Here is a 17,326-nt window from a genome sequence, read left to right on the forward strand (position 1 = left end):
ATTCCACCATGCTTTATTTATTTAATTATTATTTTTTTTTGTATTTTTATTTTATTTTTGTATATACTAATCATTTTTTTTTAATGTATTTAAAGCAGAATTCTGGGCAAAAGTGTTATTAACCCTTGCAATGGGGCTACCCCCCAGTGCAAGGGTTAGGTGCTCGTTTTTGTCTAGGTGCTGCTGGCTGCTACTCCGATCCCTAAAACCTGTTCACGTAGTCTGAGGGCAATTCAGGATAAAACGATAGGGGGGATATAGCAAAAATACGTTTTCAAAGATTTTAGTCAAAGTTGTTGAGTGTAGAAAATGTAGATTTGCTATTCACATGCAGTTTATGTCTTGTAATTATACAGTGCATACGTCATCATCAGTCCCACCTCAAGGAGCAATCAATCTATCATCCTTGCAACTCATCTCACAAGCACATTTACTTTATGGTCAATTTACCCAGAAGTCAGTTAATATACCACTAAGTTATTGGGTTGTAGAAGCAAACAATGGAAAAGCAGCCTACAAAACTCAGGGATAACATCAAAATCAAGTGCCCTTGATGTAAATTGAACATTCAGACTCAACACTTCAAGGCAAGAGTGTTGATCTCTTAAGTCTTAACCAATGTACTGTCATGCTTCCATATCTTATTCATAATGTGCAAGATGTGGGCTAATCAAGGCTAAATCCTGTACATCAGTATATAACCCCTGGATTCAGTCTGTATAGAAATGTTCTAAAATGTCAGGGCTACAAGAACTGTGAGTTCTTGTAACCCTGCCATAAACTCTTTGGTTTAGACTAAATTGCTATAATTATTATCTCTGTTGTTGTTGAATGTTATGTTTCTGCCATATTGTTCACATGTTTGCATATGGGAAAATCCAAAATAAGATTGATCAGGTTTGCCCATAAATAACGTCATTATACAGTATTCTAGCTATAGTCACATGTATGGTACTATTTACAGGGCCTTTGCCTTAAATATTGGGCACTCTTTAAATACTGTATATCCATACAAAGCATTTATTATTTTATGATACTATAACTCAGAAGCCTATTTTATTCATGTTTTTCCTTCTGTTTTTCAATTAGGGAGCAGATTGCATCCGAACCTCTTCAGATGGACCCCTTCAAGTGAGTGCTATGATTGAGATACAGCAGCAGTCTTAACATGCTGGATCGTTCACCTATAAGTGTCAAGCTGTAATATATGAGAATGATCCATCACCTTAAATGGATTTGTATTATCTAGGGTGAAGGCATTTCCTAAACCTTCTTTTATTTATATTATTCACAACATAACCACAATTGTTTTTTTTCTTTTTCATTTTACATAGTGTGCTGAGGGTGTAAAAGGAGAGAAAGGAGCCGGAGGGGAGGTGGTGAGTATAAAGATATGCCATATTTGCTTAATAATATTGTTCCCTGTGATTGTATTGCTATTTTTTTTTAAACTAAAACAATGTAACATAGGCATTTTTGAAGGCAGATAGTACAGGACCAATGTAAAAATACTTGATAAATAAAAAAATGAAAGAAATTCAGCTTCAGATTGAACTGGGCTGCTTTGCAAAAAGTAAATAATTACATTACTAGGGCAACGATAGTAAATTGCATTGTGCCACCTACACATAGGTGTTGATTTATAAAAGTGCCACCCAGCGTATAGCTAGGTGGATGCCGTTTGCACGGCACTAGCACCCCTAGATGGCGGTGACGTGTATAGTGCGAACAGCATAGCCAGGCAGAACTTTTATAAATGCACCCCATATTTTTGACTGCTCTTATAACTAGTGTCTACAAGGGAGTGGTGTCTGCAGCTAGGGGCTCAGCTAATTATTAACTACAGGGGTGGCAGAGGTGGCTGTCAGCAATACAAGCAGGCTGTGTATTGCAAAGATACAATTGTTTTCCTAACTAAGTAGTTTCTGTTTGCTGTTTTTTGGGGGATTTGTGAAGTTATCTTTTAAAGTGTATGTTAAGCCAAAACTTTTTTATACTGATGGATAGAACGTTCAAGAGTTTGAACCCTTGTCAGGTTTATATTGCTGTATTTGTCCCCGCTGATCCTGATGACCCTTGGGTAATGCTTGCTCCTGTACATGTGGTCGGATAATATAGCTAGCTTAGTGTAACTTTGCCTTTAGCAGCCCTTGTTCCCTTAAGGCAAGCTGGGGCCTACTTGGTTGCCGCTGGGACTTATACATGATGCTATATTCTCTGGCCAGGTAGCTCAAGAGTTTTACCAAGGGAAGAATGAAGAGTATCTGTGGATAGGAAGGTGCAGAGGATGGCAGAACCGTTGCCTTGCCAGGGAAGTAATCAGAGAGACGTGGCAAAAGAAAGGCTGGCAGTGGCGTGACCGCTAATCTAGGGAAGAACTAGGGTTCTGGTATGGCATAGTTAGCCATGTAAGCAAAGGTCAAGTCAAGGCTGCAGGCAAAACAAAGTCAGTAATCCAACAACAGGTGGGTCCAGGGAGTAGGCAGAGATGTGGTCAAAGTATGTGGAAAGGGCCATTCCAGTCAACAAGCAAGATGAGGTTCAGTAAACAGGCAAAAGGTTAATCGGGGCAGCAGGCAAGAGACACAGTCAACAAACAGGCAAGAGTCAGATGACAGGCAGGTCAGGATTCAGATAACACTGTGGCAGCTAGTGAGCCACATGTAGAACACTATCACAGGCTTAGACTTCTGGGCTTATAATGTTCAAATAGGGCACCACAGCCCCGCTGGCCATTTATGATCAAGGAGGTGGGACAGGCAGCAAGTCTTTACTTTACTAATTCTTTACTTAGCAACTGAGATGCCTCCCGTTGCCGACTAGTGAGAGAGGGGGAATTGCCAACAGTGTACGGTCTGTTGCCTGGCAACCGCGGACAACAGTGTATGGTCTGTTACCTGGCAACCGCGGGTAGCAGGACAATAGGAGCATGTTTTACATTCCTGATACCTTCTCACTGTAGAGTTGCCACCTTTTCTTCAAGTGAAACCCAAACACTCTAGCACCTCGCATGGCAATATTTGTTTTTGGAGAATAAAGAGCAGAGAGCAAGGAAAGGCAGGCAGAATAAAGAGCAAGAAGAGACAGTCAGGAGAGGGAGTAAGGAGACTGTCTATAGAGGACTACAGTCCAGATAGCAAGCAATTGAGCTGCAAGTTTGAAAATGACTTGCTAAACTATTGCAGACTTGCCAAACTTCACAATTTTGTTGAAGATCAATGTGCTTTGCAAAGTGCTGTACACTTGCAGAGCTCTTGCTAAGACCTGCAGGACTCTTGTAGACTTGCCAAGAAAATTTGCTACAAATTCAAAAATTGTCAACTAGAACTTGTGCTGCGAGTGTTCTGCAAGTCTACAACTTGCCAGGAATGTGTGCAGCAAGTTAACAAGAATTACAATTTAACCCTGCCACAAGTTTGTGGCAAGTTATCCTTGCTATCTGGGAGTGGGCTGTGCGACTCTCAGATGGGCTGTGTGTGCTGTGCCAATAACAAGTGGGCTGTCTGGGCTATGGTGTCTCACCAGGGGCTAGCAGGTGGGCAGCACAGTGTCAGGGAGCAGGAGAAAGAGGAGGAGAAGGCAATGAAAGATGTGGTTGCCAAGTTCCCCGGCAAGGGTGATCTCATGCATCTGCTGCCTGAAACTAGATCTTCTTCTGAGCTGCAGGCGCCTGTAAACAGGCACAGGCTGCTCGCAGCTCAGAGAAAGATCCGGTTTCAGGCAGAGGCGGATGTCTGAGATTGCTCTTGCCAGGGATCTCAGCAGCCGCATCTGTCAGAAAATATAAAGTGCCGGTGTCGGCACTGAGTGTCTTGTGTCTGGGTGACCTCTAGCTGGATACAAGACTCCAAAACCGGACTGTTCGGGTGAATACCAGACTGATGGCAACCCTATCTCACTAATGTTTTGCAGGGACAGTAAATCAGGGAGATCTCCACTTAATTAATGCTGTGAAAGGGAATGTCCCCAATGGGGAACAGAAAGAAAAGCCTGACAGGGGTATTAACCATTCCTATCCAAAACAAAAAAGGTTTAATGTAAGCCTTTAGCTTTGATTAAACTGAATTGCCTGTGACTTCAATTATGATCCTAACCAGTGTGTAAGAGTTTCTAGAAATTATTTTTAATATGGTACAAACAGCAAGGTACAATACAACACTTTTATACTTTAACATGCAGGAGGCTTGCTAAAAGACAAAGAAGCCATTATCGTTTGATGCAAAACATGTTAACCATTCATTTTCTGTATAGACTGACCTTGGAAAACTGGTCTATAACGAGTTCCATAATTTTGTCACTAGAGGGTGCTAGGGACTGTCACATTTAGCTTTGAACCCACTTTACAGCATATTACCTAGTTGACACTGACTCTCGATATAACATCTTTTTATACCTCTAAAAGTGATACACTATAAGACAAGGTTTCACAGTTTTCATTACATTTTCTGAAAAAGTTTTTTCCCCTTGACTATATTTTAGATATATTTAAAGAACTCAGGTTAAAATAAAATGTAACCCTTGCAGTGGGGCTACCTCTGCACTTCAAGGGTTAAAGATGTAAAGTAAAAACCATATACTCAACCGAAGCTCGGTCCCATCTTGTTGCTAGACCAGACCCTGCCTTCTTTCTGCCCCTCTGCTCTGGCCGTGTAATTTCCCTCTGCATCCTCATGTTTAATACACTGCATTAGGCATAATGACTCACAGGTCCTCACACCGTCAGAGCAGAGGGGGAGAGAGGCTGTGAGGGGCAGGTCTAACAGCCAGGCGACTCAAAGGTTCAGGTGAGTATATCTTTTTTAATTAATTCATTAATTTTTAAATCTTAATTAATTTTACACCTATAGACAAAAATGAGCACTTAACCCTGCAGAGGTAGTTCTTTTTTAAACAATTACATATACAATATATGTTTTATAATTCTAACATTGCAAACATATAAATATTATTTAGGTCAGTTCACTTTACACAAGTACACATAATAATAATAATAATAATAACAATAAAAAACATAACATGCACAGTAAATACTGCTGTGGTTGATTTAATTCGCTGGTGACTGATAAGTGATTTTATTTTTAAGGTGTGTATGTGTAAATATTTTCACAAAAAATGTACACCGCTTTATTAGTTATTACAGGTATTTATATAGCGCCGATAATTTACACAGTGCTTTACATAGTGCACATTAACTTCATTCCCTGCCCTCAAGAACCCTGTGAGGGTCCTCACATACAAGGGCCAACTTAGAGAGGAGCCAATTAACCTACCAACATGTCTTTGGAGTGTGGGAGGAAACCGGAGTACCCGGGGGAAACCCACACAAGCACAGGGAGAACATGCAAACCCCTTGCAGATAGTGACCTGGCCGGGGTTTAAACCAGGGCCCCCTAGTGCTGCAAGGCAGAAGCACTATCCACTACACCACTGTGCTGCTTTCACCCAAGATTTGCACGTTTTCTAATTGGATTTTTGTTTGGAAAATGTGTGAATTCTTGGTGAAAGTTGTGTCAATCTTCTGTCAACATATTTATATAGTTATCCCTTAAGTGTGCATTTGTTTATAATCAGATGCAGGGGCGGAGTGGCCATTCGGGCACTGCCCGAGGGCCAGCAGCCAGGAGAGGGCCCGTTACCACTGTTAACTTCTGTACCCTCTGCATCCTTCTTTCCATAGTGCTCTCCTCTGCACCCCCTGGCAGGGATGCAGAGGTGAACAGTGTAGGAAAGGGGGTGCAGATGTGAGAAGCATTAGAAAGGGGCTGCAGGTGGTGTAGAGGTGGGCAGTGTAGGAAGAGGGATGCAGGTGGTGTAGAGGTGGGCAGTGTAGGAAGAGGGATGCAGGTGGTGTAGAGGTGGGCAGTGTAGGAAGAGGGATGCAGGTGGTGTAGAGGTGGGCAGTGTAGGAAGATCGATGCAGGTGGTGCAGAGGTGGGCAGTGTAGGAAGGGGAATGAAGATGTGAAGATGTAAGACGTATTGCTCGAGGGCCCCATGTGTTGTCATTCCACCCCGGACCATATGTATTTTGCCTTCTCTTATTTATGTACAGTACTTCTCAAATAAAGTAACCCAGCTGACCTAATTGTTTTCTAGATACTTTATTTTGACAGTAGTCAGGATGAGACAGGATGTCATTATTATATATTTATCATATTTGTATACGTTTGATACTACTTTCCAATTATAATCAAACATATTGTTTATCATCAATGTTAAATTATTTCTATAGCCAAAGTGTGTTTTTTCCATGTTGATAAATTGGCGAATTGTTAAAACCCCTGGCATTTTTTTTGCCACCTGCATCCAATTTGTGAGATTCACCTTCACTTCCTGTCTTGTAAACACAAAAGGATGTGAGAGGACGTCTCTCCAAAGTGAGTTCTAACACTTAAGGTGCTTTCATAGCCAAAAAAGGTTTATTTTTATAGTTTTGGATAGAGTAGGAAAGAGTTAAAAACCCTAGCATATTATTGTTTGCTGTCTGAGTCCTGTTAGGAAGATTTCCTTTCTCTCTTTCTGTCCTGGAGACACAACAGGTGTGAGAGGAAGTCTCCCCAAAGTGTATGGAATTACAATCTTAGACCATTGTCACCGGAACATTTGTCCTCAATAGATAATTAACATTATTAAAATTAATTAACATATTTAACATTAACAAAATAACATTTTGGATCCCCTTATTTTCTGTCTCAGTCAGAAAGGTCACCTGTACAAATAGAGGGATGAATCTTCCCAGGGGGGACATAGACAGCAATACAAATGTAATAGAGGGTCTAATGCTATACAATTAGCAATTAGCAATTACAAAAAAGTTTTGACTTTACATACACTTTAACTAAAATGTTATAAATGTCTTTAGATTCACTTTAACTTAGCTATTTACTTGAGACATGACACTGCTTGCTCAAAGCACCTGGCCTTCCAAAAGATAGAATCCTGTACTGGCTTCTTCCTGAACGAAAAAATTCCTGTCTAAATTATAGTACTCCTTTTTTATGATCTCTTTATCTCTAGTTAATAAATAGCTTACAAAACATAAAAGTGCCAAAATACTATTTTGAGCCTTGCTTGTGTATAATGATATAATTGAACTTCTGATTTTAAGGACATGGACATCTTTATTCAGGGGTCGACATACGATGCAGAGGCCCATGAGAAAAAGTTTAAGCCCACATTTAAACTGCGCCATCACTTTTGCTTTATGGTCACATTCTGCTAACTAGGAACTAGTATGAATTTCCACCCTGCTTTTCAACCTGCTACCATTGATTGGGTAATATTTCATCTGATTTATGGAGGTCTTGCCTTTTGGGGACTCTTCACAGGTTCCCAAGCAGCATCGTTACCCCCTCTATATAATACAGAGAGAGAAAGGCATTGCATTACTTATTATTAAATATGCACCAGTTAGTTTTGCATTTTCAACCAAACAAGACTTTGAGTTTCTCCAAAAACTAAATTTTGATTCACTGTATCATGTAGCCAACTAATTATCTTCTTCACAAAAGGGTCCAAGAGGATACGAGGGACCATCTGGACCAGAAGGAGAGACAGTAAGCAACATGTACTTGTACTGCGTGGTTTTTTTTCAAGCCCATAAAATTGATCTTCATGAAGTCATTGTATTTTTTTTTCTAGGGCCAAAAAGGCGAAAAGGGGGATTTAGGATTTAAAGGATCTTCTGGTTCGCCTGGTCGGGATGTAAGTATTGATATATATACATATTCTGGTGGGGTAGTTTAATAAATGTTCATTAGACCATGTTCATCAGATCAAATCTTTGTTCACTTCAAACAACCAGTGGAAAGAAGAGACTCTATAATATCCCTTCAGAAAATTGAATTGATAGGACTACTACACTTGTACTCCACTGAATAGGATTTGGAAGCCTCTGCTTATTCTTCTGGTGCTTTCAATGGCTCCTGGCAACACCCAATATAAGCAGGGGGTCAAAGGTGTCTTACCTATGTACTGAAAAATGTGACGTAGATACCAAATCACATGAAGCTATTATTGTAATTCATCACTGACTTAACAATTTGCGCACTTTTAACTTCAACACTTCTAAGCTAGTGGTAGTTAGTCACATTAAACTGGACTTGTTCTATAATGGAAAGGCATATATTTATTGTCTATGGAGATTGGATTAGGGTGTCGTGCTACCTGTGTGGATAGAAATGCTGGGGTATATTCCTGACACTCATCCAATCTGAGGAAGTGGATAAGCTACGAAACGTCTTCAACATTACAGAACAAGTACAGTAGAATGTAACTAAGTGCTACTATGATCTATACCATGACCTCAATAAATAACAGTATTTACAGTCATATTCAGGGACTCTTCATTATCTTACTGAAAATTATTAAAACTGACTATTCAGTTACAGTAAGTATTTACAGGAATTTATGAATCAAACAAAAATTATGTACATGAACCTATAGCCACAGTGTGGCAAATTAATAAAATTAGGTTATTGCACGATTCTGGTGGTATACTTTGAAGTTCACTAGAAATGCCATGTGCCTATTGTAACAGGTTTTGGCCTTAAAGGAGAACTATGGGGTTAAGGCTTTTCCCCATAGTTCTCCTTAGGGTAACATGAGGACACAAACTAGCGTCCTCCTGTCACCCTAGGCTCAGTATACCGCGAGCTGTAGCTCGCGGTATACTGAGACGCCGCAGCTGAAGCGGATCCCGACAATTATGCCGGGATCCGCCCAGCTGCGTGACTGACAGCTGGCTCTGCCTATCTAGAGGCAGAGCCAGCTGTACCCGCCCCCTCCCCCGTCCGTTCCGCCAGCAGAGAACCGTGACATGATCGAGAGGTGAGCGAATGCCGGTATGTGTTCGCTCACCTCCTGATCTACTGAGCCGACCTGTGACAGTCTCATTGTCACAGGTCTGCTAGAACTATGAGGTGAGTGAAAAGCACTCACCTCATAGTTCTCCTTTAAGAGGACACTTTTTGTAGCATACTTTCTCATTGCTCAATAATAATGTCCCTTATTACCAGCTAATAGTCTACTTTCTTTCCTTGCAATTGGTGAGGAGCTATTATGCTGTCCTTGACATAACACTGGAAAATGTCATGTTTGTGCTTACCCCCTCCACTACAGCATGCTGATTGCCAGCTTATGTTACACAGAGCAAGTCAGGAAAGGCTCTCATGGCAGATCTTGTGGATGAGGAGCAATCAGACATTGCAAACATTTAAATTCTTTTGCATATTCCTGTTTATGACCAGTTTAGCAGTAAGCAGTGCTCATCCAACTTCTGTAATATTCTCATCTATTATAGAGATAATTGATCCTTGAAGCCTAATTCCAGCCATCTTTTTCTAGCTTTGTATACAGTGAGGAAAAGTTCAAATTTCTGTGGGGCTTTTATTTCTGATCCTATTGGTGTAATTTTCCTTTAATTCCTGTCTCCGTAGTGTCTTTACAAAACAAGAGCAATTGCCACTGAGACAGGAAGGCTCAGCTTCAATTAAAACATTATTATAAGTATTAATCTTTCCTCACTTTCACAAAAATGTGTGTTTGTTAATGTCCCTGTCCCTGAAGTGAGAAGAAATCTCTTAAGGCCCATTCACACCAGCACAAGTTGCATTAGAGCAGCACATTCATTTGAATAGGCTAAGGCCTCATGCACATGAGCAGAAGAAACATCACTTTTTGGGGCATTTTTTTTTTAAACTCTCAACGCAGCTGTATTTTAGCCAATTTGGCCATGCACATTCTGGTCTTTAGATCTCTATTTTACAGCAGCATTCAGGGGCATAAAAATAAAATGCTCCGAACCTGCATTCAGAGAGGAGCTTACTGGCATAATTTATATGTAAATGCATGTAAATTTATTTTAGTGGCTAGAATCAATTCATATTCTAGCCAATAGAATTAGTTTACGTGCATAGGCCTTTAAATACTGTATGTGTGTTAATTGCACATTAAAATCCATATTTTTTATGCTGGATTTTTCTGCCACTTTCTAGCATAGATGGGAGTATTTTAATATAACTATGTGCATTAACCCTAATGCGTCAAAACAGACAAAAAATCCTGCGTGCAGCATTTTTGGCAGCGAATTGCATTGCAACACACATCATTGTGTGGCCATGATGAGCTTCAATGCAGGTGCAGTGGGAAGGTGCTTTGAAGTGCCATTCAGAATGAACCTTAAAGCACCGACACACATAACATTCCACTAATATGGAGGCAGACAGCAGTAAAAACCAGACAGCACCTGTAGCCCTTCCTCGCTATATCCATAGCTTGGCAGCGAATTGCATTGCAACACAGGGCATTGTGCTGCCGTGTTGAGCTTCAATGCAGGTGCACTGGGAAGGTGCTTTGAAGTGCCATTCAGAATAAATCTTAATGCACCAACACACATAACATTCCACTAATATAGAGGCAGACAGCAGTAAAAACCAGACAGCATCTGTAACCCTTCCTCACTATATCCATAGCTTCCATCACTAAAGCTGGGCTTTAAAGCAAAATACCAGGCTTAGGAATTATTATTGTAGAAGATAATAGGTATGACTTAATTTTATCTCTATTGCCATGGAGTCCTTCAGTCCTTGCATGGAAAGGCTGCAAAGGTGCATGCCTGTGCAACATGTGACAGCAATTTTTTGTTTGTTGACTTGGTGATGCTATACCTTACTTATGGAACAATAGTGTGAACAAAACACACAGAGGGGAATTTATCAAAACTGGGGCAGGAATATTCAGGAGCAGCTGTGCATGGCAACCAATCAGCTTCTAGCTTTCATTTTTAAAGGTTAACTGAACAAATGAAGAGAGAAGCTGATTGGTTACTATGTAGAAGTGCTATAGTTTTGATAAATCCCCCCCATTATGGTTACAAAATGATATATAGATTATGAAATGATTCCTTGATTTATACAGCTGTGCTTTCCTTAATCTAGGGCAGGCCAGGTGAAATCTGTGTTGTGGGACCAAAGGGTCATAAGGTAAGTGAATACCTAAAACGTATTTAAACCCAAAAACTAAAAGGTAATATATTGCTTATCTGTCCTAAGACCTAAACTGGCTGTATACTGCTCAAATTACGAGCGGTGTTTGGCCTTGCTACCACTACCTGGCTCCACAAAAGTTGACTTGTTGAAGTAGCCAGGTGGTAAATTGTTGGCGAACAGTAACTGTGGCCATTTAGATGCGCTCACTGTTCAGGTATCCACGGGTCCTGTCGGCTGCTGAATACAATAGTTGGCAGTCGAGATTCCTTCATCCACACTGTTTAGTGTGGATGGTGAAATTAATTGATTTCTCTTGCTCAGCCCAGGGGCTGAACAAGAGAAATCTTGATGTGGATGGCTAGCTTTAGGTGGCTGCATTTTTTGCCAGGGTTTTTTTTTGCTCTATTTTCACCTGGTGACTCATAACACACTTCCTATTCTAGTATGACAACACTTATTCCCCCTACTGTATCAGCACAAAAGCAGTGCAGTTCTACTGAAACCTCCCCCTGTCCTCTTGTCTGTGGTAGGGTCATGTAATTCTTAGTACAGGTAAAAGTACAGCACCGGCAGAAAGCCCAGGAGGTTCTCAGCTGACAAGATTTCTGGCCAGATCAACAGGTGTTTTTTATGCACATAACAACAATATATAACAAAACTCTTTTAATTATATATTTAACAGACAGAGGGAGAAAAAAATACTTAATTATTAGGGTTTATATATATTTTAAACATGTTATTCCTGTAATATAAAAAACAATATCCAGGTGTGCAAACTTAAAGTGGACTACACAGCGCTGTAACAAGCCTTACACCTATGGCTTGAACAAAATGGTAATTTATTCCAGTAACTAACAGCATGAATTCAAAATACCTGGTAACTATATTGCTACATGCCATATGCAGTGGCAACAACCTATGGGTACACTGTCAAGCGGTAGTTTCCTATAGTTCAGGTTTGTTGATTCAGCACAGTTGGAAAGATGTCAGCCATTGACAACAGTTTTAGGACGATATTCACTTTAGCTGCCTCAATAAAAGGATTTGCTTAAATTGGTATGGTTTATAGGGTGTGGCTAAACAGAAAATGGAAAATTTAGTTACTGCTGTCAAATCCTTTTAATTGACACAAAGGACATCTCACAATGCGTGGCAACGTTTCGGAACCATGTTGGTTCCTTTATCAGGGACACAAAGCAGCACCCCACCATAGGCTAGGTGCACATTCCGGTCAGGAGTGCAGTGGGACATTTTTATAGTAAACAGAAAATGGGTCTAAGTTGCATAGCTTGCTATATATTTATATATAGTTGACTGGGGGGTCAAAGTTTTGCTCAATTTGCAACTGCAGTGATGAAAAACTTGGAACGAGCATGTTGGAATTTTTTTCTCGATCAAACGAAATTCTAACAGTGAATCTGGTTTTCGTTCGGTAACCCCCTTTCATTCTAAAATCGAATGTTAAATCAAAACGAAACTCAAAGGAAATTTTCGAGCAGGTGAGGTTTTGTTGAAGTGAGGGCTGAACAAAAAAAATATAGCAGATTCCTCCAGCCTTGCTAAACAATGTGGCTAGACGAATCACCCCTGGGCTTATTGTATTCTGACAGCGCTGGATGAGCTGATTGGCCATCACTGTTCACTAGAAAATGTTCCTACTGGCGTCTTCAGTTTTTTGCCATGTGACCATGTTTCATGTTACACCCTGAATATGAGTGTAACTTGGTCAGGAAGGTAAACTTAGCCTTTAATGTAAGACTCTAAAATACATATTGAATACAAAGCTAGAGATAATATTGGATATTTTTTAGGCTGAGCAAAACCCATTAGGATTTAATAAAAAACAATTCTGCCATTTCAGAAGCAAGCTTTATCAGAATAGATTGTTGCAATCAAATGTAGCCTAGATAATCACCTGTTATCTCTTGCATGGCTGGGTTTGCATTCTCCACTGTGCTATATGTAATCTTTAATAAGTTGAATTGGCATTTGTAATTTAAAAAAAAAAATCCAGACATCTAAGTTATAAAAAGTGAGTAACTTATGCTATGTACTGGCGTGTTTAATACAGCAAATTCACATATAAATTTTAAAAAACTAGACAAAAATACATTTTTTCCAATAAATATATATATCTAGATATATATATATATATATCTAGATATATATATACAGAAAAGTCCAATGGTGGGCAGCACACTCAGTTAAGAGTATAAAAAATGCCCGGGGCCACTCAAGGCAATTAGATACAGGCAGTAGAGGAGAAGAGGCACTCACAGGTGTTGTTATGAGACAGCATTGATACATTTATTGGGCTGGTTGACGTTTCGACAAGGCACTGCTTGTCTTTTTCAAGACTAAACTATATATACTTAGGGTGTATTTACAATGTGCTGCATGCCTTGCAAAGAAACTCTGTTTATTTCCACTTGGTTCAATGAGATATGTTCGTAGAACATTGGGTAATACGTTAAATTACTTTTTATTTCTTTCTGGCAATAGGGAGAAACTGGAATTGTAGGCCCTGAAGGACTGGCTGGAGAACCGGGACCTCCAGGAAAACCAGGACTCCCTGGCATAGGATTACCAGGCAAACCTGTAAGTTAGCTGTTTTCTGTCGTTTCAGAACATTTTTCTTTCACATCCTGCCAGTGAATCTTCTGTTAATCCCTCAGTGTTGACAGACAGGATTGTAGCTTGCATGCATTGATGATGGTTGTTGGTTTCTCAGTGGAGAACACTTCAGCTAGCAGACATTTGAAGTTGTATTTCAACACAACTTAAAGTATTTTAATACATCAGTAAAGCTGAGAGCTTTCACTACTGAAGATAAGGGAAATAAAGTTATATTAGAAAATACATTATCCAGGACACAGATACTTGACCAAAAGGAGATACTGTAAGCAGCAACTGGTGAGCATTTTGCAGCGTAAAATGATAACCAAAGGCTGCAGTTAGCCTTAAAGCAAATGTAAACACATGACAAAATATGTCCACCTGCGCTGAAACATAAAAACATTTTAGATACGTATTTGTTATTGGCAATAACAGTTCTTTTACATAAAGGATAAGAAGATCTCTTAAGGAACTCAGAGGCTATACTGTATATTCATGAGGCTGTAGACTGCATTCTGCTAAAAATGAGGAATTATTGGCAAAAGGCCATCTGATTGTCAGGGTTTGCTGACAGTTATAGTACTGACTGAAAGTTCAGGTAGAATCTTCTGAAAAGCATCTAAATTAAAGTATGCTAAAAGGTGTTTGATTATTACTGTAACTAACCTTTTATATAGCCTAGCTTTACAACGCATCTGTAGCTTGCATATAAAACTGATGATTTCATGGTATCTGTTCTGTCCTTCAGGGTGATCCAGGTGGTCCTCCGGGCCCCGCAGGGAAACAGGTAAGAGGCATTTGTGAAGGACACATATTTTTCAGTCTGTAACATGTGAGCAGTAAAATTTGCTGTAAGCTCAGTATTACAAGCAGATATTACAATAGGGCCCACTCTTCCACAGTTCTACAATTAATTGCTTGGAAAATGGAACCCCTTTACTCTCTAGGCCCCAGTACATGTGAACAGCCAACAGCTCATCTCCAGGTATCAGATGTGTTCTGTGCTGATATTAAACAAAAAATACCAATAAATACTAACATACAGCCATGTACTTGATGATCACAGAACACACTTGCCAATGATGTAATGCTACAATTAATGTTTTAATGCTCCTATATTCTTTGTTGTCTTCAGGGTACACCAGGGACTTCAGGAAGAGATGGAGCAGTGGGAAAACCGGTCAGTTTCTCAAGAACACCTATTTGCCATATTTACTGGATTTTTTTCCTCACTTTATGCAGCAGTATTATAGGGTTTACTTTATAATAGCGTTTACATATCTACAGTAACATTGGAGTATCTAAAAGCCGTTGGGTTCTGGGGCAACATCAGATCATGGCAACCACTTATTTCTTTTTATAAGACTCTGATGTGGTTTATTTTTTAAATAAGATTGGACCTAGTTGGTATTAATAAACATTATAGAGATCTAAAGTAAGCAAAAGGAGATCCAAAATATAAAGAAATGCTGCAATTCTTTCATGTAGTTAGTAATGTCAACAGAGCATGATGAAATAAGTGTCAGTTATGCATGGACCCTATAGACACAGAAGTCATAGCCTCATTTGACCTCTCATACTTTCACCATGTCTTACAGCAAGCACCTCCATGTAGTATGAATGCTTGTTATGAGTTAGGCATTACCACTGTTTAAGAATCATTATATCAATGTGTTTAGACTTGTCTGTGGCTTTTGTTGGAGGTTGAGTATGCTGTTATCTAAAGTATATCACGAATATTAGAATATTTATTGCAACTGGTTTTTTTTCACAGGGAAAACCAGGCATCTCAGGGTTCAAAGGGGAAAAGGTAAAATTGTATTGTTATCATGCATGTTAAATAAATACTACTATTTGACTTTAATCACATTCCATAGTGCATTTACATAATTTGATGTAGGTTTTCTTTAAAATAGGTGTTCCTGTTTGAGTTTATAAAGCTCTTGTGTTCTGTTACAGGGTGAACCATGTGAAGTGTGCCCAGCTGTGAATGCTGATGGCACACAGGTTATCAGTGTGCCTGGTGTTAAAGGGGAGAAAGGGCAAGCAGGCCTTACTGGATTCGGAGAGACAGGAAAACAAGTAAGTAACAAGAAGGCCAAGTCAAAGAGAGGTATGGAGAAATATAACTGGCCATTAAAAACTGCAGCATTCACATGATTAGATTCTTTAGACTATTACAGATAAATCAGTTATTTCCAAACTGACTGTTCCCAATTCTTGTTGAGCTTTTTTATTGTTTCATTTAGTGCCAGGGGCCTAGTGCAGTAGTTCCCAGCCAAGGGGTTTTAGTGGTGAAAACAAATAAAAACACTAGCATTTCCAAAGTGTCCATAACACCTTAAGCTTCACCAATCTTAAAGTCCCGTTGAACACTTAACCCTTCTGTTCGGGCTGCCATTGGAAATCAAAGGACACTTTACTACATGATGACCCCCTTACTAAGTTAGATGCCCCTACAAGTTAAACTATAACAAATCATCGTATAGTTTTATTTCTTACATTTCTAAAAAACTAAAAAATGACAAACTTTGTAAAAAAAAATTAGTTTCTGATAATCTCTAAAAATTGTGTTTAGATTTATTTTGATTTCTAATTGTACTATATTTCAATTAAATTTCAAATTGTACTTTAGATGCAAAAATTGTCTGACATTGAAGAGCTTAACCTTGTCAGGCTAAATGATTACTCTTCTCTCTCTGTTAACCTAAAGGTCAAATTACCTAATAAATTGTTAGTTTTAGACCCTCTACTTCTTTTATTTCTTTGTTTTAGAAGTGTTGATATAAACTATGGATGATTGGGCTGTGTCCTAAAAGATTTATGCTCAGACCCCCACAAGAGTAATAGCTCCACCATACACCATAAACATAACACTTAACCTGACCATATCCATATTAACCCAATCACATAAACTTACTCATGTGTATTTAAAGCCCACATTTTTTTCTATATTTTTGGATAGAGTAGACTATTCATATACAGTAGGTGTAAAGTTATCTAATTTACTCCTATGGGCTAAACGATAGATACCACTCAGTTACCCCATCCATGCTAAACAGTGTGGATGGAGGAATCTCCACTGCCACATATTGTATGCAGACAGCCTTTAACAGTGACTTTATCTAATAGGATGCAGTCACTGTTCCTGCTGGGGAGATTTATCCTCTCTTTTTGTCCTGGTGACCATTGTCACCAAGACAGGAATTGAGGGTAAATCCAAAACCTGCTTTACTCACAACTGTCTTACAGGGGGTTTCCCCATGCTTTGGAGAGATTTTCTCTTTTTGTTGTTTCTCTGGCACAAGAAGTGAAGGGAAATCTCCTTGAAGGGACAAAGACAGGAAAAAACCACAGACAGGGCCTTAACCATTTTCTACTCTCTCCAATACACATTAACACTAACCCTTGCAACAACAAAGTTGCCATATCTGTGCCTGATGCCCTGGCACCAAAAACAAAAACTATGCTAAAAGACTAACAATACTGATCTGCGGCCACTGAAAACGAATGCTCGGGAAGTTAGTTTTGCGCAGGACTAGGGAAAAAAAATACATCTCGCAGTTTCCTCATAGACTAGAACTGTTTAACTACTTTTATCTAAATGATATCTCTTTTTTATTTTTTCATATTGTTATTCTTTTTATTTTTTAGGGGGAAAAAGGTGACCAAGGAATTAAAGGTGAACAGGTATACCCAACTTTACTTGGAGTGAGGAATATC

At 39.3% G+C, this 17,326-nt stretch overlaps 1 protein-coding gene across 1 annotated transcript in view; it reads left to right on the forward strand.

Moving 5' to 3' along the window:
• Positions 1–17,326, forward strand: part of COL16A1 (collagen type XVI alpha 1 chain) — a 165,973-nt gene that overhangs the window by 89,164 nt on the left and 59,483 nt on the right. Inside the window, exons 13-23 of the mRNA XM_018576760.1 lie at positions 1,090–1,131; positions 1,335–1,379; positions 7,511–7,555; positions 7,641–7,703; positions 10,937–10,981; positions 13,490–13,585; positions 14,352–14,390; positions 14,739–14,783; positions 15,378–15,413; positions 15,563–15,685; positions 17,258–17,293. Coding sequence (XP_018432262.1) covers positions 1,090–1,131; positions 1,335–1,379; positions 7,511–7,555; positions 7,641–7,703; positions 10,937–10,981; positions 13,490–13,585; positions 14,352–14,390; positions 14,739–14,783; positions 15,378–15,413; positions 15,563–15,685; positions 17,258–17,293 — 615 coding nt within the window. The remainder of the gene's footprint in view (positions 1–1,089; positions 1,132–1,334; positions 1,380–7,510; positions 7,556–7,640; positions 7,704–10,936; positions 10,982–13,489; positions 13,586–14,351; positions 14,391–14,738; positions 14,784–15,377; positions 15,414–15,562; positions 15,686–17,257; positions 17,294–17,326) is intronic.

This window comes from Nanorana parkeri, unplaced genomic scaffold, assembly GCF_000935625.1.
Source record: "Nanorana parkeri isolate BGI_ZX_2015 unplaced genomic scaffold, ASM93562v1 scaffold76, whole genome shotgun sequence".
NCBI classification, from domain to species: Eukaryota; Metazoa; Chordata; class Amphibia; order Anura; family Dicroglossidae; genus Nanorana; species Nanorana parkeri.